Source organism: Canis aureus, chromosome 6 (genome assembly GCF_053574225.1).
Source record: "Canis aureus isolate CA01 chromosome 6, VMU_Caureus_v.1.0, whole genome shotgun sequence".
In the NCBI taxonomy this organism is placed as follows: domain Eukaryota; kingdom Metazoa; phylum Chordata; class Mammalia; order Carnivora; family Canidae; genus Canis; species Canis aureus.
The window spans coordinates 27,330,779-27,353,750 of record NC_135616.1 but is presented as its reverse complement, the minus strand read 5'-3'; the positions used below and the strand labels follow the sequence as shown (position 1 = coordinate 27,353,750).

At 44.1% G+C, this 22,972-nt stretch overlaps 1 protein-coding gene across 6 annotated transcripts in view; it reads right to left on the bottom strand.

Annotated features, from left to right (window-relative positions):
- Positions 1–22,972, bottom strand: part of FHOD3 (formin homology 2 domain containing 3) — a 464,855-nt gene that overhangs the window by 260,722 nt on the left and 181,161 nt on the right. For all 6 annotated transcript variants that reach the window (XM_077900507.1, XM_077900508.1, XM_077900509.1 and 3 more), the window contains exon 4: positions 3,107–3,174. In XM_077900507.1, the coding sequence (XP_077756633.1) occupies positions 3,107–3,174 (68 nt within the window). The remainder of the gene's footprint in view (positions 1–3,106; positions 3,175–22,972) is intronic.

Here is a 22,972-nt window from a genome sequence, read left to right as displayed (position 1 = left end):
ATGATTAGCAGTGAGTAATGTATAGAAGTATGGAATCATATTGTACACCTGAAACTAATAAAATACTTCATGTTAATTATACTTCGATAAAAAAATTTTACGGCAAATGGTAAAATAAATGTGAGGATATTTTTTAAGTGGGGGAGGGGTAAAGGGAGAAGGAGAGATTGAACCCTAAGCAGGCTTCATGCTCAGCACAGAGCCTGACACAGGGCTCGATCCCACCACCCTGAGATTATGACCGGAGCTGAAATCTAGAGTTGGACATATAACTGAGCCACCCAGGCACCCCTAAATGTGAGAGTCTAAAATTTTACCCATTTTCAAAATAATCAGCTGGTTCACTAGCATCTTCTAAAGGTGACCTATTCATCATTATTCCTCAGTATCATTATGAACTCATCAACACAAACTTACCTGATGTGTTTCAACCCATTGTAATTATCCTAATTGAGGTTTCAATTTTCTAACCAGACAGTGGGAGGTGATTCAAGATCCTCCTGAGTTCTTCCAGCAACAATCCTAGTAGTACCTGATAGCTTCCTTGCTTCCTTGGGTTAAAAAAAAATTTTTTTTTAACCCATTTCCTACTCCAGACTTGGAATCAGCTATTTCTCCAAGGAGCTCTGGTTCCTTTCAGTTTTTTAAAATCACAATCTCAATGCTAGTGGTGCTTTTTTGGTAAACTCAGAGCTGGAAGTATGCTTAGTTGCTTGTTTGTTAAACAATAAACACTGTGGGTTCATTCTGCTACTTCCAATTGTATTTGGGAATACAGAATTTTTAACTTAACCTCTTCTACCTTTCTATTTTCTTTCTCCCCAACACCAAAAATCCAAAGCCCTAAGAACTCTCAAAATGACCAAGTGAGAACACACACACACCAGTCACAGAATAGCAATATGACACCAGCAGCAGCAACAGATTATGAACAGTTGTGTGGTTTCTTTTTGTTCCTAGAGTAGATCTATCAAAGTACACAAATCACAATGTTTTAAAGTCATTTGGAATAACTAACTCTTCTCTGTTCAGTTTGGCCACAGCTGGACACTCAAGGGGGTAAACACAGGTTTTAAAATAAGTCAAAACTGAACAGAAACAGCAGGCAGGATGAGGGACTCGAGGAGTGGCAGGAGCATGACCCTCTGGTAGTACAATGAGAGTCCAGCTCACATGCATCAAGGGATCTGAGTTACAGAGAAGGATGTAATCGAGGGTGAACAAGCTTTTTTTTTGTTATTGTTCAGCTAAGGAACAGGGAGATACAGATGGAACTTCAAAACAAGAAAGACCGAAGACATAGACATCTTCTAGAAGACTATCCAATGCACCTAGTCTATTCATCCATTGCCTACACAGCCCCAGACATGTGCTGGGCCCCCAAGACCCAGCAATGAAATCCAGGGAGCTCGCACACTGCTAGACTCAGACGACTGTCCTGTAGTCCATTAAATTCTATGCTAGAGAGAAGCATGGGGAACTTCTGAGGTATTTGGAGGGACTGAGAGGAGTCACTTAGGGAGAGGGACCCTAGCTGGAGGAGATACCAGGATATAATCTAAGAGACACAGAGAGTGGATGTGGGGTGGTAACACATGCTAACACAGAAGCAATAGGTCCCAAGACAAAGGTGCAGAAAAGGATGTGGCTTGCTCCCAGAATACAACCGTGGGTAGAAGTGAAGCCAGAGAAGTGGGCAGCAGAGGCCAGATCCATAAGGGCTTCCATGTTATACTGAGAAATTCAGATGTCATCCAGAAGGCTACATGGAACCAGCAAGAAAAGGATTTCCTCAAAGCCCTCTGGTAGGAAGTTCAAGAACAGACTGAGATGGAGAGAACCAAAGGCAGGAAGTACTCAAGGACAGCTGTTGCAATTTTTCCAGAAGAAACAGCCTGAACCAAGGCAGATCCCAGCCCCTGAGATGTGTGACATGAGGGAGCAGTGACACAGTAGGTTCACAACCATAACCACAACCAGATCCAAGAGGACTCCTGTCCAGAAATGTCGACACTGAGAAGGGATTCTGCTCTGGGAGAAGGTAAGAGCATAGTTGACCAAGTCTAAGGAACAATGGAAAGAGAATGTGCAGATGGAATGGACTGCTGGCCTGCTGTTTTTGTCAACCTCAGGAAGACATCCATGAGGGGACTGCCACCCTGACAGAACTATCACTGACGATGAAAATTTTTTAAGAATGTGAATAAAACAGTTACTGGAGAGAAGCAGAATATATCTGCTTATATAGGGTCCAAAACCATTAGAGAAGGAACACTGAACCTCTGCAGATACCAGTTCATGCAAATGCCATCCCAACTCGGCCCAGACAGCAGCCTCTTCCTCCTCCCCTGGCTCTGTCAGTCTCTCTCCTGCAGTCTCATGTCTCGGAGCTTGTCCCAGCCCTCTTCACTAGGTTCACGACTTTCTCAGGGCAGGGAAAGAGGGAAGGCTTAGGAGAGAAGGATAAAATGGACCCTGAAAGAGGAACTTGCCCATGTGCATAAAGGACAGGTCCTCAGCAGCACCATTTACGTACCAGCAAATGCTGGCGATAAACCAAAGTGCCTGCCAATAGAAGAATGAACAAGGCAGCTTGTGCTTCATTCATACAAAAGGACATTCAGAGCTGTATCAGTCATGCCTACATCTGGCCCACTTTCAGTAAGTAAGCTGAAGTACAACACCCGCAGCATAACATAGATGAAGTCAGCAGAAGAGGAGACAGATATTGTTGGACACTGTCCACCACCAGCATGGAAACATGCATGCCTGTGACCATCATGAGGGAGGGGACCTGGGGGAGGGAGAGGATGGCTGGAATTAGGGAGAAAACAAGACCTCAGTTATACTTGTAGTAAGTTTTTCTTTTTGAAAGCCTGAAGTAAATATGGAAAAACATGATTTGATAAAGTTGTCTTTACTTCTTATGTTTGAAATATTTGATATGGTAAAAATACTCTCAACTGAGATATTTTGACCTAACTGACATTTTAATCTAAAGAAACTTTTCTTTCTATAGTCAGTAAGAGGTAGAAACATGTCTGTATTTAATTCCATCAGCAATGCAAAAGCAGGGCGTAAGAGCACATTTTTCTTCTTTTTTTACCTGAAATATCTGCTTCAGGGAGAAAAGGGCCCTTCTTAAATCTCGCCCACTGGAGTTGTACAGTTTCTCTGAAATAAAAAAAAAAAAAAACATAACATACAGGATTAATTAAACTGACTCAATAAATGGTCAAAATACAGGATGTGAACAATTAACAGAATTTCCACTGGAAAGGTGAGTAGACTGAATCCATTTAAGATACAGACCTCACCTCAGACAGTGTAGAGAACAATCTGGGCTGCTACAGGTGGCCACAGGAGGGGCTAAGAGAGGTGAAAACATCACCACCCAACACGTTCACCCGCAGCCTCCACCCTCCCTCTCTCCAGACTTCTGTTCCCAGCTGTTTGTAGACCATTGCACTTGATGGCCAACTCTACCCAGAAAATTAACAAAGCAAGATGGAATGCATCCTCCCACCTGCCTCCTTCCTTGCCTCACAGCCCTTGCACCACCATGCTTTCTGCAGCTGAGCTCAGCTTTGAGGCACCTCCTTTTCCCTGGGATCTGATGGTCACCTTGAGAGACCCAAGGGCAGTACAGAGGCTTTAAGGACAGGAGTCCTTGGTGATGGCCCTCTACAGAGCCCTAGCTCTGCCTATACCTCAGCTCTCACTCATGTTCAAGAATGGATTTGGCCCTGAGCAAGGCAGATGGAGGAGCCCTGTGTTAGTCTTCTCTGGCTCAAAACTCAAGCCAACTTCTACAACCCCCAGTGTGCTGTTAGGCACATTTAACATATACTAGTTAGGCCAGGTGTGGTGTATAAGGAGGTGACCCTGACCTAGGACTCATCCTCCAGAAGTCACAGTGTGCCAGGGAGACAAATGAATTGAATATGCCACAATTCCTAATTACAATTAGAGTTACAAAGTGCTGAGGCACACAGGAGGAAGGAAGAAACCAGTTATTCCAGTGTATGTAGAATGCCTGGGAGCATAGACTCTGCTCAACTTCACACAAGTCAGGCTTGGCCCTGACCCAGGTGACTCAGAGGTCAGGTTAGGTTCCTAACTTTGGGTACCACCAGACTGACCCAATAAAAATCATCCAACGTGTATTTCCTGAGCACCTGCTAGGAACTGTTCTTGGTAGTAGTTAGTGAAGAGTGGACTTAGAGCAAAAACTAAGTGATCAGAAAGCCCACATTTCAAAGCTGGGATCACCAGCTACTTGCTATATGACCTTGAACAAAGTAGTTTACCTTTCCTAAGTCTTGGATCCCGTCTATAAAATAAGAACATTCAATAAGAGATTTAGAGGGAAAAAAAAAAAGAGATTTAGAGGAAGACCGTTTTCGCGTTAAATCAAACACTGATATGATGAAGAGTGATACCAAATTATTTTAAATGTTAAGAATAAAGCAATCAAAAGCAATATCATACTGGAGGCCAGCCACTCTGAGCTTCGATTCCAGCCTATGGGGGGCAATATGCAGAACCACATTCACTGCTTACATCACAGACTTGGGTAGAAGGGCATGGAACACATAGGTCTATGAGATTTTGCAGAAGTCTGGTCATGAGATGAATATGCCCGCTTGCACAGTAACTCTAGAAGGCAATAGGCTCCCACCTTAGATTTAAAAGGATGAATGGTAGGTGGGGCTCAGCTTTTGCATGGTAGTAGCTTCCTCTGAAGGCCTCCCTATAGACATCTTGCCCTCTTCCCATCTGCTCTCCACACCACGGCCAGAAGGGTTGGGTGAAATGACCACCTGATAACATCACTGCTCCCATTTAAACCCTTTAATGTCTGCCCCTGCACTGAGAATGAAATCCAAAATCCTTTGCATGACCCATCAAGCCCTTGGTCATGCACCCCTGGCTCCTTCCCTCACTGTGTTGCAGATACTCTGGTCTCCTCTAGGCAACTGGGTAGGTCAGGTTCCTCCAAACTCAAAACCTATGAAAACACCCAGCAAGTGACAGAGGCTAGATTGTGTCAGTTTGGGGGTCTAGAGTGTTGTGTCTGACCTCAAACCCTTCTTGTTGTTTGACCAGCATGGAATCTACCACCTCTAAACAATATGCAGCCCATGATCGCTTAGTAATTATAAAGAGTTTTGACTAAGATAGAATGCATCACCTGACTAAAAACAAGGATCTGAGAAAATTCCAGAGAAATCAACCACACCTAAAATGAACATCTTGTTTATCACAGACCATAAGACATGAGGCTCAGATAACTTTCAAGCTGACCTCTAAAGTGTGTGCATTGCCCCAAAACACACAAGTAATAAATAAATGGAGTGAACTGTATCACCCCTGGGTCTCGTCCCTGAGGTGATCACTTCTTCAGTTTTGTCAGCTAACCTCTCAGACTTCTCAAATCCTGAGGATATAAATTTTGTTTTTTGCCAGTACCACTTCCAATAAACAGGAATAAATCTATCAGACATAAGCATGAGTATATATAAGCCCTGAAGAAGAGGAGCAGATTTATCCTATCTGGGAAGAGCAACAGATGAGAGTGTCAATTCCAGGTACCTCTTTGTAAGGTAGTAAGACTTGCAGGAGATGTTTCTTGGGTATGTACCACTAGATGACATGCAGAAATAGGCCTTAAGTGAATTTACAATATCACAGAGTTCATTACTGATTACCTGCCCTAGCTTCTGGTTCATGTGAATGAGAATTATGGTTAATTATGTTCAGATTGTTAAGAGACTTGGTATTGTACTTGGTACTGTAGTCAGAATCAGTTTTTTAAAAAAGTTAGCTGAGAATGACTTAATACTTTCAGGATTTTTTTTTTTTTACATCTGAATTCACAAGGAATATTGATCTGTAGTTTTGTTTCCTTTTAATGGTACTGATGTTGAAGCAGTGCTGATTCTCATGAGTTGGGGGCATTCCCTCCTCTTCTACTTTCAGAATAAGTCTGTGTAGACTTGGTATTATACGTTCTTTAAATGCTTGGCAAAAATCTCCAGTGAGGTCACCTGGGCTGGGAGTTCTCTGTATTGGAAGGTTTTAAACCATGAATTTTATTTCTTTAATTAATATAGGGCTATTCTGATTATCTATTTCTTCTTGAATTAGCTTTGATAACATGCATCCTTTAAAAAATTTTTCCAATTCATCTAAGTTGTTCATAATATTCCCTACCACCCTTTTATTGACTACAGCCATCTCCTCTCTTATTCCTATTTTTGGTAATTGGGGTCTTTTTTCCACTTACCTTAGTGTGGCTAGAGCTATATCAATTTTATTGATCTTTTCAGAGAATCAGCTTCTGATTTCATTGTTCTTCCCCTTTTCTGACTTTATCATTTTCTTCCTTCTGCTTGCTTTTGGCCTAATTTGCTCTTTTTTCCTACTCTCTTAAGGTAGAAATTTCACGACTGATTTGAAACCTTTCTTCTTTTCTAAGTACTTAATGCTATAAAAATCTCCCTAAGCACTGCTTTATTTGCTTTCCACCAAATTTGATATCTTATGTTTTCATTTTCATTCAATTCAAAATTGAATGAATGTTGAATATTTCATTCAACTCAAAGGGGAATAAATCCTGTGACTTTTTCTTGACCTATGGTTTATTTAGAAGTATACTATTTAACTTCCAAATGTTTGGGAATTTTTCACGTATCTTTCTGTTACCAATTTCTAGTTTCATTTCTTTACAATGAGAACATATGCTTTGTATGACATCAATTATTTTAAATTTATTAATGTTTACGGCCCAGAATATAGCTTATCATGGTGAACAATTCACATATGCATTCTGCTATTATTAGGTGGACTGTTAAAGAAATATCCACTACATCAAACTGAGTGGTAGTGCTGTTCGGATCTTTTATATTTTCCTAAGTTTCTGTAGATCACTATAAGAGGAATGTTGAAATTTCCAACTATGACAGTGGATTTGTCTATTTCTCTTTGCACCTGTCTGAGTACTTGCTTTAGGTACACTTTGCCTTTCTCTTGTTATGGGCACTCACTTTAGGATTGTTATGGTTTCTAAGTGAATTGCCCTTTTATCACTATATAATGTCTTTCTTCATCCCTGGCAATATTCCTTGTTTAAAGTCTACATTTCTAATATTATTATGGCCACTTTTGGTTAGTATTTGCCTGATATAGTTTCCTGCAGTCATAGCTGCAACTTGTTTTTATCCAGTCTGACGATCTCTATCTTTTAATTGATATGCATTGACTGTATTTTTAACCCCTAGGGCATCACAAATAACTCTTCAGTGATAATAGAACAAAAGACCTCAGGGAAGCCTCATGGTGACACTCAGCCTTTGATGAGAAACATCCTTGTACGATTGCCAAAAATATCTCAGTGGTGCCAAAAAAATTCTCCTCCTCCCTTATTTGCCAAGTCTCTTTTAATTAAAACTACAATTTCTATTTTTTTAATTTTTTATTTATTTTGTGGGGGAGGAGAAGTCAGAGAGAAGGAAAGAGAACCCTAAGCGGCTCCATGCCCAGCACAGAACCCACCTGGGGGCTCAATCTCATGACCCTGAGATCATGACCTGAGCTGAAACCAAGAGTCAGATACTTAACTGACTGAGCCATCCAGGCGCCCCTATAATTTCTATTTGAAAATTATTATTTCAGTTGTTGTTAATTTAAAAAACAGTTTGTTATTTCTTTAAATAATTATTCCAAACAGGGCAGCCCTGGTGGCTCAGCGGTTTAGCGCCGCCTGCAGCCTGGGGTGTGATCCTGGAGACCCGGGATCGAGTCCGCGTCGGGCTCCCTGCATGGAGCCTGCTTCTCCCTCTGCCTGTGTCTCTACCTCTCTCTTGCTCTCTCTGACTGAATAAATAAATAAATCTTTAAAAAAAAATTATTCCAAACAAAGCCGGATAATGAAATAGTAATGTTCCCAATTAATTCTTTTACATGAGAGAACTAGCACTGCCAACTTCAGAGAAAGATTCACAGATTTTTAACACAGTTTTTTGGTTTTTTAATAGCAAACTCAAAAGCTATCCTATTTAAGAATATTGCACATATTGGCTTAAATGTCCTTTAAAAGGCACAGTTTTAATTCTACACGTTAAAAGCACTAGGTGAGGTCTAGATCAGAAATTCTTCCAATCTGGCATTTGTTAAGCTGGAGCTTTTTTTTTTTTTTTTTTTAAAGCAATTAGCAGTAAAGTTTCACTTTTATGGACAAAGATAACCTTTGTTAACCAAAGTTAACCAAAGTTCTTTACACAATCGACATTTTTATAAAAGTCATGCATCGGTTCTCTATAACATTTGAAAGCAACATCGTAGTTATTGTAGTTATCATTGTAGTTATCACCAATGTGGTTGAAATTAAGTAATAATTAAGAGATATTGCTCTAAAGTACTGATTTTTTAAAAGATTCATTTATTTGAGAGAGAGAGCGCAGAGCTGAGGGAGAAGGAACAGAGGGAGAGGGATAGAGAGAATCTCAAGAGACTCCCTGCTGAGTGGGGAGACCTATGCAAGGCTTGATCTCACAACCCTGAGATCATGACCTGAGCCAAAATCAAGAGCTAGATATTCAGCCAATGGAGCCACCAAGGTGCCCCTGAAGTACTGATTTTTTTTTTAATAAGATCAATAATATTATCTTTCTAAAAGAACCAAGGTCATGGTATAAAATGAAATCACAGTGCTCAATTAAAACTCAGAATCGCTACCTATTTTTAAAATACAGTAGCACCAAATAGCCTCTTTGCCCAACCTGACCTGTTCTTCTGGTTCTTCACTTACATTTTAGGAGGCACTGTTGTTTACCTAGAGGACAGAAAGGATTAGGAACCAAGTACCCTTGTAAATAACATACAGGTATGTGCTGGAGATTTTCCAAGTTTGCTTCCAGACCAATGCAATAAGGTAAATATCACAATAAAGCAAGTCAAATGAATTTTTTTGGTTTTCCGGTGCATAGAAAAGTTATGTTGACACTATAATCTACTAAGTGTGCAATAGAACTATGTCTAAAAAAACAACGTATGTATCTTAATTAAAAAGTATTTTATTGCTAAAAAAATGCTAAGCATCTGAGCTTTCAGCGAGTAATAACCTCTGATCACAAATCACCATAACAAATATAATAATGAAGAAGCTTGAAATATTGTGAGAATTACCAAAATATGATAGGGATATGAGTGAGCAAATGCCTTTGGAAAAATAGCACCATTAGACCTGCTTGACACAGGATTGCCATAAAACTTCAATTTGTAAAAAATGCAGTATCTGCAAAGTGCAGTCAAGTGCAATAAAATGAGTTCTGCCTGCATAATTTGTCATTTTGGGAGGCATGGTTCCTGTTGGTAGAGGAGAAACCCTCCTTCCTACAGCCCAAGCCCCAGCTTCCTTGCTACAGGGCTAACCATGCCATGGGAGGTGTGGTCTGGAGCTTTCACTGCTGGGGCCACTCTGGGGTTCAAGAAACTGAGAGTTCTACTTGTAGCACATCCAGTCCTCACCATACAGAAAGTCAGACTCACCAAGGCTCAGGCCTCCCCTTTGGGTTAGACGAGACTACGAAGGGCTCACCTAGCAATAGGGCTGGCCTGGCAGCTTCCTGAGGGGATGCTGGACACAGCTCATGGATGCATTTCCTATTGAACAATAATCACTACTCCTTTAGAAGAAGCCTGTCTATGCAGAGTTCTAGTGTGATTCTCAGTGCTGGGTTATGGAGTACATGTAAGGCTTCCTTAGGGAAGGATGACTGAGCCCCATGGGGTTCCTTGTTCTGCCCTCAAGTATCTGCAGCCCCTGGATCTGCACGTGTGCAGATCCAGGTGCACATTGTGCTTCAGCCTGTGGATGATAAAGCAGAGCTTGGGGGTCCTCTGACTCCCCAAATATACCCAATACACTGTGCAGTCTGTTCTAATGGTTTCTGAGTCCCAAGGGAGGGAATTCCATATGTCCCTATTGCCTGAAAATCAGGCAATGCAGAAGAAAGAAGGCATCAAATGAGCAGGGAGAGAGGTCCAGCCCACCCTATGCCAGCAAGCGGGCAGCTCCAGAGGCTTCTCCCATATGCAAAGGAGCTCACAGAGGCTCTCCCTTTTCCTCTTTGTCCACCTATGATGTAAACACATGCAAGGAGCATGCAGCCTCTACTGGGGGGATGGTGCATAAAAAGACAGATCCTGCTGCCCCAGACTTAGTGTAAGAGTCCTAAGCCAGAGCACTGGAGGAAAAGATGCCTGTGTGACTAAGAAGTGAAATGTGGATCCCTTCCTGGCAAATATCAAAAAAAGGGGGGGGGGAACCCCACAACATCTCAACTCAAAGCTGAATCCTAGGTGTAAAAGGCAAGGCTGGGCTCAGGTTGGAGTCCAGAAGATTTGTCATTCTCCCAAAGCCTGGAGATGGCCAGGTGAGAGGTACTCAAAGAGGAACCCACCTCCCACCAGCACAGCCCCAAGGGTGAACAGTAGCTCTTGAGAGCTCAGGTGGCAGAAGGTGCCATGGAGGAGGAAGTGCCAGTTACAGAATCTGGGGACGCTATGGGGGGACGATTATGCATCCATTCCTATTAGGGTCAAGCACAGCCTGCAGTTGGCCAATAAATGAATGTATGTATGTATGCTCCTACCTCCTCCCAAACTGGATCTGCCCAGGGCACAGTCAAATGTATAACACTAGCTTTTGAGTGAAAGGCCATAGGAGCCTACAATTGGTGGGGAAAGGAGGCAGAACCAGAACATCATTTGTTACGGTCTTTATAACCACCCCCATCTTTTCTGTCCATGGTTCTTGCCTTTTAAAATGAAACATGTTCTTTTAAGAGATATAATTAATGTGTTATACTTTAAACCAGCCTATAATAATGAGCAGAGGGCAAATTGATTAAAGGCCATTCGGGACCATTCCTGTTTCATCATCAGGAAGGAAACCTGCACGGCCTGCCCACATCAGTGCTGAAAGGCACAGCCACAGAGGTCCTGTGTTTCCTGCTCACCAAGAACACACAGAAGAAAAACATCGTGTGCGGAAAGCAGACCAGAACGTCAGGAGGAAATCTGTGGGAAAATGAGAACCAATTTACATTAGTGAAAGAACGTAGAGGGGAGGAACCCAGTACATCTGTGAGTGTGACAGGGGACGTGGGAGAGTGAAAGATACATCTAGAACATCATGCTTCAGACCCAAATAAATCACTGACTTAAAGGCTAATAATTTCAGCACACCCTTCTCTCACCAAGTGCCAAACATATTAACCAAGTGCCCTGGGCAAACACTTGGACCAGGACCCGAGAGACCCCTCTCTGCGTGGAGGCAACAATAACTTTCCTTTTACCCTTGGGCTGCTACAAAAGACATCACACTGAGAGAGGAGATTTATTCAGAGACAAAATGTCCACACCTACGTTTAAGAATCTGTTGGCACCAGCCACAGAGAATGCAACCGTCATCATTTTTCAGATGGAGCAAAAAGAAATGAGCTGCTCGTCAGCCAGGCATTAGCTGCATGACGTTTGCTCTTCAGACTCACCCATCAGAGAGAGCTGGTGAAGAGTGACTCTGAAAAGGGACAAAAGACCGCCTGCAGAAATCACCCTGCTCCCCAGCCAGGAAGTCTGCAGTCCCACGTTCTTCTTGTCAGCACGGAGTCAAGAGAATTCTACTCTGGACATTCTTCCCATGAATTTGAATGTGCCACAGACACACTGATGCCCAGCAAATACAACCCACCTCAACCTGCAACTGTAGCTTCATTATTACACATTAATATTTTAAAGAAAAAAAACAAAGTGGCATGGAAGAAAATTTTTCAGTGAAAAAACTACAGGTCAGATTTTAGAAATCACGTTTTCCTCAGCAACATTTAAGTTTTTTAGAGTCATAGGTTCATTGATAAGTTATATATAGGTCATCAAAAATGTTAACATCAGAGGGTATAGGTACAACCTGTGTGCCTCTGGCACCATTCTACAGACCCCGGGCGAGAAGCCTGATCTAACCCAGCATCTTCATTTTTATAGGTAAAGAAACTAAGACCAGAGAGTTACTGAGTTGCTGGCCTCGGCACTGGAATCAGAGACCATAAGAGGTGGGAGAGAGTAACTGAAAATGACTAGTAGAAATGGAAACTATTATGTTCTGCTTGTACAATAAAAATCAAATGGGCCAGGGGCAGCTGGGTGGCTCAGTCGGTTAAGCATCTGCCTTCAACTCAGGTCATCATCCCAGGGTCCTGGGATAGAGCCCCATGGTGGGTTCACTGCTCAGCAGGGAGTCTGCTTCTCCCTTTCCTTGTGCCCCACCCCCTGCTGTGTTTTCTCTGTCAAATAAATAAAAATTTTTTTAAAAAAATCAAGTGGGCCACTGAAATTCACATCCTAACCATGACATTCATGTCATTATGTTAATTCAGAGAGAAATCACACACCTATAAAAGCAAGGGCTTTTTTTTGGAGGTTGGCTAGGAGATGTACCTGTGGGATGATGGGGAGTAGGGACTCATGAGGGCAACCTCCCGCCACCCCAACCATTTGTCAACCATTTGGGAGGCAACCCATTCTGCCTGAGGATGAAGAGGCTACATGGGAATTATGGCGAGGTCATGAGTCTTGAGGAAAAAAAAACGCTAAAGATCAACTTATTTAAACCCAAAGTCCCTTGGAGTACCATCAGTTTAAATATTTATGTCGCATCATCCTTATAGAAATCTTTACTGATTCTCTACTAAGCAGATGTAAAGGAAGACTGTCTCAGCCATCCAGAGTTGAGAGAGGGAAACAGACACACCCCCACATAGTGCCTAAGCTATGTGAGAAGGTGACTGCAGCACTAAGGGGCCACCAAGGAAGGACAGGTGACACCTGTGCACCAGAAGTTGGGCAGCAGAGATCCAGAAGAGGTGACATTGGAACAAACTTCAAGGGTAAATAAAAATGAGCCATTTTGAGAAGAGAGGTGCAGAGGGGAGTCCAAGGACAAGAAAAGAGCAGGTGTACAGCCTGGGTGCTGCCGAGGGAAGCACCAGGTTCACAGAGCAGCAACCACTTCAGCGTGGCTAGCACTTCAGCAGGTTGTGGCAGTGACAGCCTGAGGCTGGGGACACTGGGGAGTCCTTGCATGCAGGCTCTCACATTGCCACGCTGAGAAGTTTCAACTCTATGTCTCTCTCAGGCAGTGACAGAGGGTGCTGGAGGGCTTGCAAGCAGGGAAGAATCTAAGGACACAGGGTTCTAGCAAGCTCACTGCCAGGACGGCCAGCCAGCACCAAGGACCTGGAACAGAGGTGGGTAGGAGCAGGAAACCAAGTAGGAAGCCTCTGGAGTCACCTGAGCAAGGGATGGTAGGTGGGGATAAGAACAGTGGGGATGGCAAGGAGGGGTTGATTTGGGAGTGACTTAGGAATAGAGCTGAACGTGGGGTGAGATGGGTGAAGGACCCCCAGATCTCCAGCTGGCCCACTGGGTTTGTGGGGAGGCCACTCCCCAAGACATGGGACACTCCAGCAACTGCAGCCTGCAAGCAGTGCCTCTGCCCTGACATGGACCCCCTAGGACAGCTGAATACCATCCCAAAGTCTCTAGGGTCAGAAGGGGCCACATGCCCCAGCCTGGAATATGGTTTTCCTGCTTTCTCCACCTCACCCCTGTGTGCCAGTCATCCCTCCCTGAAGACACTCTCCTTCACCTCCCAAACCTTCTGTGAACTCCTAGTATTCACCTGTCACACAGGACCCCCTTCAAGTGCCAAACAGCTTCTAACAGCTGCTGACGAAGGAAGCCACACCAACCAGGCTTAAAATCCAGCACCCATGTGCTGGGTTGCTTGTCCACCTTGGCCCCCTACCTGAACCCCGCTCAACAACACGTGCTTTCCGGCTTGTTACCTTAAAAGTCACCAGGCCACCCTCCCTCATGGCCACTGAGGAAGGTAGAATGAAACGACTTCATTGGGAGGCAACTGTTTCTCCCTCTGAATTTTAGGGAGCTGCTCAGCTTTGGGTCCCAGTGAAGTGCACATCTGTTTATTGCCATCTTCACTTTAACAGAAGTGTCCCTGGCAGGGACCAGATCGGCTACTGTAGGCCACTTCATACACTGGGATTCTGGGGAGAATTTCTCCCCAGGATCAAAGAATGGTAGAGACAGAAGAAACCACAGAGACATCCAGGCCTACCACCTCCCCTTGGAGAAGCTGAACCAGTCACCCAACCCACAGAACCCCTGTTCTCATGCCAAGAGGGGTCAGCACTTGGACAGTGGCCCTTTAAATAGGCTGCTGACCCTGTGGTGATCAGATCATTTGCATCTGAAAAGCAGTAAAAACACCTGAGGCTAACAGTGGCCTGAAAAACAGGTGATGGGGACCTGTCACTTCAGAACCCCTGGGTCTCTGTCTACACCTCTGCCTTTCCATCCTATAAATGGCTAGGCTCCCTGCCCTCTTCTCTTCTTGCTCCAGTTTCTTCTTTGTTCTCTTCTCCCCTCATTAGGAAACTAGAAAACCTCTACATATTTTATTTATAGGCTTGTATTATTCCCTTTCTTTTAGAATTCAGCTAAAACATTTAGATGTAGGTTGTTTTCAAAATTATGTTTATTTGTCTTTCTAGTTCTCTTTTAATAACAACCAGGAAACCACAGTGCTAGGTTGGTTTTGCTTGAGTGGAGGGTGTTTCGCTTCCTGAGCTGGCTATGGCACAATGGCATCGCTGCCCTGCAGTGCACCCTGCTCACCCCCTACTGGCAGGGCACAAAGGGCAGGGAGGTTGCCTAATAAATAAGCTCTGCTTTGCTTTCCTGGAAGCATCCAGAATCCCAGATGTTGTCCACAGGAGACTATCCCTCTGAATCAGGGTGTCAAACCCAACCCTAGTTTCCTCTCCAAGGAGAAAACTTAGGAGAAAAGAACCATCCAGCCACAAGGGCCAGAAACCACACACCCATCCCACCAGCACCTCAGGGCACATGGGGAAAATACTCAACCCTCCTACCCAGGACAGATTGTAGCCAGGACTGTCCTAGCCTTTGGCCTCTGCAAAGTACCCCCCTTATCCCCAGCTTTGGCTCACCAAACCTGCCCCCCCGCCCCAGCCCCTAACCTCCATTCCTGCCCACCCCTGGGGCACTGTGTCCACTTCACCTGCCCTCTCCTGCCCTGCCAGTTGGCAAGCTCCTTGCTCGGGACTGTGCACCGCTATGGTTTTCCCACATGGGACTTGCTAACTATTACTCAAGCTATATCTTTTTTCTCTTATTAACACCCTCTTTTTTCTCTTAGAACACCCTCTCTCCTTCCCAAATCTCTATTTTTTATCCTTTCCTTAGTGGAAAATTTTCCCAGGAGATGGCCAGTCACAATAGCCTTTTGTAGTGCACATTACAAAATGGAATCCAGAAACATGGCCATTTCCCTCTCTGCCTTTTGGCTAGAGGAGAGGTTGTATGCCAAGTCCCAAGGGTAAAGGACAATAAGAGTGATCTTTCACACAGGATTGCTATTTGATATTTTCATTAAAAAAAATCATCTTTGCTTGTCCTAGAGTACCTTAAAAATAAAATGTTATAGGGCACCTGGTGGCTCAGTTGGTTGGGCAACTGACTCTTGATCTCAAACCAGGTCTTGATCTCAGAGTCATGAGTCCAAGCCCCACATTAGGCTACACACTGGTTATGGAGCCTCGTTAAAAACAATAATTAAAAAATTAAAATAAAATATAATACCTCTTTTGCCTTGAAATCGAATTAACCAATAAAATCCAATAACTATCAAAAAAAGGACATGCTATTCTGCTGTAGCCTTGGATAATACCATCATCCAAACTTCTAAGTTGATGTTTGCATTTCAGAAGTGATTCTTCTCTGTCCCTTGGTTTTCTTATGAATAAAACAGTTTTAGTTAGGACACATCCCGACATTTTGATGTGATGTGATGTGATGTGATGTGATGTGATGTGATGTGATGTGATAAACACAATCATGTTAGCAAAGCACCTGGCACATTATAGTGCTCAGTAAAAACTACTTTTCCTTCTCTCTGACCCCAAAGGCTTCAACGACATTTCTAAAAAATACCAAAGACTCTGTAGTGAAGGGCTGGCAAGGCACCTCCTGTCATCTGTCAGGTCCCTCTTAACTCTGTGCTGAGAAGGTCGCCCGAGCTCAGACAGCCCTGGTTGGGCCCTGGGGGTGCCTCTCCAACTACCATCACTGTCCCAAAGAGACGGCCTCTTCCTTCCTGGGTCAATGGCTCTTGACAGGGAAAATGTTCACCACCAGCCCTAAACATTTTGAGGGAAAGAAGTGGATGTCTAATCCCTAGAGAAAAGATAAGGATCATTAGCTGGGGTCAAAAGGGAACAATCTGGCATCAATCATGTCACAGAGCAGAGTGGCAACACTCTATAGTTCACCTGACCCACCCCATGGGGCCAGGATCTTCCTTTAAGACTTCTTTAAGATGGAAAGCCATTAATCTATGGCAAGCATCCTATAAGGCAAAAAAAAAAAAAAAAAAGGCCAAAGATTGAGTTTTTACAACTGTTTTGGTAAGGGTTTCTTCACTAACCAAGGGGTGAGGCTTGGGAGGACCACAGCATTTTTTACAATTAAGTGCAGCAGCAAACCTTAAATATTCATTCTGTCTTATAACAAATTCACGTCTGAACTGAAGATCTCTAACACATCAAAAGGACAAACCGCATCCCAATCCTCCCTGACCTCCTGACACTTTCCCTCTGTGTTTATTTCCAAGCTGTGCCAAGGAGGGCTGGGCCAAGGGCCCATAAATGACTGGAGCACCAACAGCTAGGAGAGTCTAACACAGCTGAGAACATAATTAGGAAGCATCACGCACATAGCTTCAAGTTCCAGGTTGACTCCCATTGCAGAGAAGAGGACCAGAAAGCCTAGAGATCGAAGCCTCAGTGGAGTGAGTCAGTCTTTCTGACCCTAATATGTCACCAGTATTTCCTAATGAAATTGCCAAGCTCTAACTTCTCCCATGGAATCACGAACTACAGAGGGACATCACATAGAAAGTAAGGGCTGTGGCCTCTGAGTTACTCGTAGACAGTTACTCTAGCAGGAAGTAGCATTGCATCCCAGCCTCAAAGATGTACAAAAGGTGGTTCCCATAAGGAACTTAGAGTCTAATGGGACAGATTTACTAACAGATAGGTTCAGTCTAAGGTGGATATGATGAAACAGAGGAGGGCTTAGGGTGGGGTAAGGAAGAGTTCAGTAAACTTGGGGGTTCAGAGAGGCTTCCAGAAGCCTAAGACCTCAGGCAAATTCTGGGGTCAGAGTTATCCAGGCAAACAAAGGCAGGCACAGATTTCCAGGATGAGAGCACAACCCCCAGAAGTGAGAGCACCTGGTAACCTTTAGGTGTCCTCTGACACCATGGAGAGGAGCCATAAATGGGCAGGATTGTTATTCTGGATTAGACACAGGCTGGCTCCTGGAATAATCATCAATCACACTCACGGTAAGTTGACTGAGTGACTTTTTTTTTGATATTCACCCAACCAACACTATCACCCATTATGTACCACCAGGCTTTGCACTAAGTTTTAGGTTCACTGAATGTGGATGGGATCTTACCACAGTGATGTCCTTTGTTAGAAAGTTAAAGCACTCCAACAGTGCTTTCCCCACCTGCCTAATAAGGCCCACTTCTCACATCTGGCTGACTCTGACTTCCTTTCCCCTCCAGGTCTCTTCCTCAGGAGCCGCAGCTCCACACGGGTCCACCTCAGTCAGTGCAAAGAGAAAGGACTAGACAGTACTAGTACTGGTGGGGAGCGAGGGCTGGGAGCAGCTAAAGAGTAGACTTCCCACAGGTTTTGGACCATGATCAGCTCTGCAGGCAGGCTCTCACCCTTCCAGTGCCTTCCCCATTAATTCACACTGGAGGCTGAGCCAAGGGAGCCTGTAAAAGAGAGTCAGAACCACAGGCCACTGACAAAAGATGACAAGCAAAAAGGCACGTTCTTCTGAGCCCACAGTGCAGTCATCACATCACCATGAATTGGGCAGACCTACCCCTGGTTGGATTATTTCAGACAGAGTAAACTTCTGAATGGTACATGACAACAGGCAGGGCACATTGGTGGTGAAGGGGACCTTTGAATACCTTTGCAAGAGATGGCATTCTCCTTGATTTGATCTGACCTATAACCCCCCCCCCAACCAATGGTCAAACTACATATGTACTCCCCTCAGGCACAGATGGCAGCCCGCATTCCCTCCCAAGGGCAGACGTATTTCCAGGAATAGAAACTCAAGTTAGTGTTAAAAGGGTATGGGGCTGCCTCAGCCACGCCCTCTGTGTGAACCATTACCTTGGTGGCAACCGCTGAGGGTGGGTGGCACTTAGAGTGACAGAACCAAGAATGGGAAGTTGGTGAGAGTGGCTCCATTGGGTGCCCCCCAGTGGGTTCTTCCTTGTGCTCTGCCCTTACTCCACACAGACCAGAACCACAGGCATGGAAAATGTCCTCAGTAATCGTTGTGGTCGGACAGCAGGGCCCCAGCCTTCACCACACCCCCCGAGGGGCTGGAGCTCTTTCCTCAGGATAGAGACATGAGTATCCATCAGGAAACCACACTTAGAAGCTCCCTCAAACACTGACTGCAAATGAAGGTGCCAATAGAACAAAACCAAGCACCCAAACTGTCGCTTTACGGGGCAAGGAAGCAGAGATTTGTTACATTTTCTGCTAGCCTGAAAATTCTGAGGTAGCCTGTTTCATATATTCTCTTCAGGATCTAAGACCACCAGATTTTAGCCTTATCTCACCAGTTAATGCCTGCATTTACAGGATATTTAAACTTAAGCCAAGTCAGCCTCAAGTCAGGGAAGCACTTTTAGCACCTCCACAAATTAAGGAAGAATTTAAAGAGCAACTCTGCCCTAGCCAGCCCCATATGTGGCATATGAGGGACACAGAAGGTGCACAGCCACATCCTATCTCTAGTTGCAAAGCAAATCAGAAATTCACACTACACATTTTCTGTGACATATATTCAAAGAACTGGACACGTAAACAGAAAAAAAGGTGTTGAGAGACCAGCAACAGAAAGAAGGGAGGCACTAGCTGCCCAGATAAGAGGAGCCCTCGTGAGTAGGAATCATCCACCGTGGAAATGGTCACATGACAGGGTTTCCTTTACAACAATCCAACAGAAAGTTGAGGCACATTACCTTTTATCTCCTCTTGCTGGAATGTGCACAGAAACCTCCTAGGGACTTTGCCAGCTGCGGATCTGGATTCAGTAAATCTGGGGTGAGCCCAGTTTTCTGCATTTCTACCAAACTCACAGGTCCCAGGACCACACTGGGAGAACCACTGACTGTGGGGCATTTAGTTACCACCTGAGGACCCTGAAGGAGAGGCCACCCACCAGGGGAGACTAGTTAGAATTTGAAGGAATCCATAGAAAGTGTAGTCACTACAGGTGCTTCTAATCCTGCTGTCTAAACCCGCTCCCCAGAGCTCATTAACCAGCATGGGAGAGGATAAAATACTTCTCCAACTGCGCAGTGTGTGGTAGTCCGGGACAGGTCACTGGCTAGACAGACCGCGCTGGCAACTCCATCCTTGAACTGCAGTTCATCTTCAAGCCAGTCCTCCATCAGAAGAATGAGAATAAAAACCCACCCTGCTGCTGTGAAAATACCTGGTAATGTACTTTACTAGCATTATGATCTTTCCACCTGGGGATAGAACAAAATGAGCCAGTGGAGGGTAGCTGCTTCTCATACATACATGATTTTCACATGCAACAAATAGATTAACTCTCCTGTAGCAAAGCACCAGACACTGACAAGCTAGAAATGTTGAGAGCAGGTGTGAACTGGCTACGACTCGTCCTTTCCTCCTTCAGTTCCAGAGACACCGGTTGGCTGGCTGAGTGGAGCATGGAGCTGAGCCTGATTCCACTGGGAGCTCTGTTCATGTTTGGCAGTGCTGCCCCAGACTGCTCCTGCCTCTCCATGAGCCACACTGCCCTGCTGCCTTGGCCTGGGTTTGGGACATGCTAAAAACCGTGGGTCATCTGCAGTGACTGGCCTTCCAACCAGAAGTCACTACCTGGCAAAACCCCAAAATCTTCCAATCCTTCCCTCCCAAAGCGCATTCCTCCCAGGCTGCTCTGGAGCGAGGACAAGGAGCGTGAGGCTGCATTAGGAATGAGGCTCTGCCCCTCTTCCCCACATTCTAAGTCCATGCATCTTTTCCTAGGGCATGAATGCATCTGGTGGGCTCAAGACAAGAGACCATCATGGCCCTCGGCTATCATTCTTACTACAGGTGAGTCAGGGATTTTGAACCTGTAAGGTATTCTGTCCCTAAAGTGCTGATCTTGGATTATTCAATTCAGTTCAAATCAACATTTACTAGACTCGGTGAGTTACGATGGAAAGATTAAATAGGTTTGCTCCCAAGGAGCTTAATAAACTAGTGTAAAACCAATTCCACAAAGTATAAAACAGGGCAAACTGAAGGTCTTAGGTGACTGCTTCAGAGACCACAGGAGGAACCAGGAGCCTGCTCCTGATGCTCAGCCTAGAGTGCTGTGGCCAGCCTTTCTGCTTCTCCCTCCTACCCTCCCAATCTCATCTGGCAAGGGACTCCATCCAACCCTTTCTTATGACTGCCTTTCCATACCCCTGGTCTAAGCAATCTTCCCTCACCTGGGGCATGCAGTGGTGTCCTATCTTTCCCCCTAGTCTCCATTTGATTCATGGTCCCACATCTTCAGACCCTTAAGAACACATCCACTTCTGGGTGAGAGCTTTCCTGGCTACTCTATATTAAATCACCAACATGCACCCAAATATACACAGTTCAGAACCACTCACTGTCTGTATTTTACTTACTTAGCTTGCTTACTGTCTGCTTCCCTATTGCAGTGTCAGCTCCACAAGAGCAGAGGTTTTTCCCCGCTTCATGTATTGCTCTAGCCCCAGAACCTTCAACAGTGAGTGACACATAATAGGCACAGAATACATTTTTGTGGAGTGAATGAAAGAATCAGTACCTTCCCTCCCCTCCCTCTTCCTCAGATCTTATGAATAGAGTGTTTGAAGCTTGTTCCCACCCTCTTCTTTTTTACAATTTCTGAGAGCTAGGAATAGCTTTCAGGATCTTTAAGTGTCAGACACACCCACCTTCTGCTTAATTCCTTAAAACTCCAACCCAGACCCTGATGTAAAATAGTGGCAAGCTGCCTTCCTGTCATTGTTCAGAATTACAGAAACATGAATTAATTTGTTCTCACTCTCAACTAGATCAATAGCAGAAGTTGCAGGTTGAAAGCCTGCCTCTGATTTGGTAGTGTAGAGATTTTTCCTTTCATGGGTAGGATGGGAAAGAATTGTACTTTAAAATGCCAGCTGTCATATAAAAATACTTTGGTCTTTGGTGGTTTCTATTGCATTTAATGTATTCCCAACATTATTTTCCATAATTAATTGGCTTAAGAAGAATAAAAGTCACATCTTTATCATTTGCATTTTAGGTTACTTTTGAAGTGAGGTGCTAATTCAAAATACCAACAAAAAATATCAGTTCAGTATCTGTCCATGGTACCAGTGGGACACAAGTGCCCCCTCCCCCCATTTTTAGAGCCACATATAAAACCTCTCTGTGACAACCAACTTGGGTGAACAGAGGGTAAAGAGAAGGGGAAAGGGAGGGTGGTGAACACTGCCTCCCCAAAAGCAGAGTTTTCCACCTTTCTCCCAGCCGTCTTTACAACAACATAAGGAAATTTTACAATCTCAATAGCAGGACCACATGTTAATACTCTCTTTCTTTTCATTGTCTTCTCTGAAATTCTGTGGTCCTAGAGAGTTTTGGCTCACTTGAAGAGCTTGGTCCAAAAAGGAGGCCTTTCAAGAGTAGATTATAGCTGACTGCAGAAATTCCTGAGGCAATTTACTAAGAAAAGAGAAGTGGACAGCAAACACAGAATGCAACAATGATTTTCCATCACTCCCCTCCTTCCTTCCATCCAGTTGCTTTTCTCTTTCAGTGAAAGAAAAAAGCTAAGGGAAATTAAGGTTCATTTCCAACACCAGCTACCGAACGCTTTAAAAGCCTTAACAAAAGGAGTTACACTCTTCAAAAGCAGAAAGACTCCTGATGCTTCCAGCCCAACACAGCACAAAATAACTAGGTTTTGAAATGGCTTGAGTTTCCAGAGAAGTCTTGAATGCTCTTTTAATGCCATAAGGAAGGAAGGAGTCAAGACCAGAGAGGAAAAATGCTAGAATTCCACCTTTCGGTTTTGGAAAAACTATGGAATCCCAGAGCAGAGTAGGTAAATGGACGCAATTCATAACATCGTGATGAACCTTAATTGAGAAAACTAATACTGCTTACACATAGGAAAGGCAAATTATTCACTGATATTGAAGTTGGTCTATTCTACTGAACCAGGTTGCTACAAAAATATAAATCAAGGACCAAATGCTATTTGACTGCTACAGTTTATTTTGTATATAACATCTCATCATAACAGTGAGCAGAGGATTAACGTCACTCTCCCACTTTTCTAGAGTCTAGCAGAAACTGCGAACTTCCAGAATAAAGGTTAAAAACCATTCAAGTGGAAAGGCCTTTGAATAACTTAAATAGTTGTCAATAGTAATAATGTCCTTGAAGCCACAGGCAAGAGCCTTATGCTTCGTGTTCCCAGGACAAAAGAACTGTAATTAAGTTGCATTTCCTCTTCTGGATGGACATTTCAGCTACCCCTAGTTTCCACCATAGAAGCCTTTGATAGACACTGGACATCTCTGTGCGTGTGTGCAAATATTCCTGTACAGAATTAAATCAAATGTCGTCTGCAGTTTTAGTGGTCCTGGTGACGTGGCATTAGAACACACCAAATTGGAAGTGGTACGCAAAGAGTGGCACAGGCTATAAAGGCTCAGGAT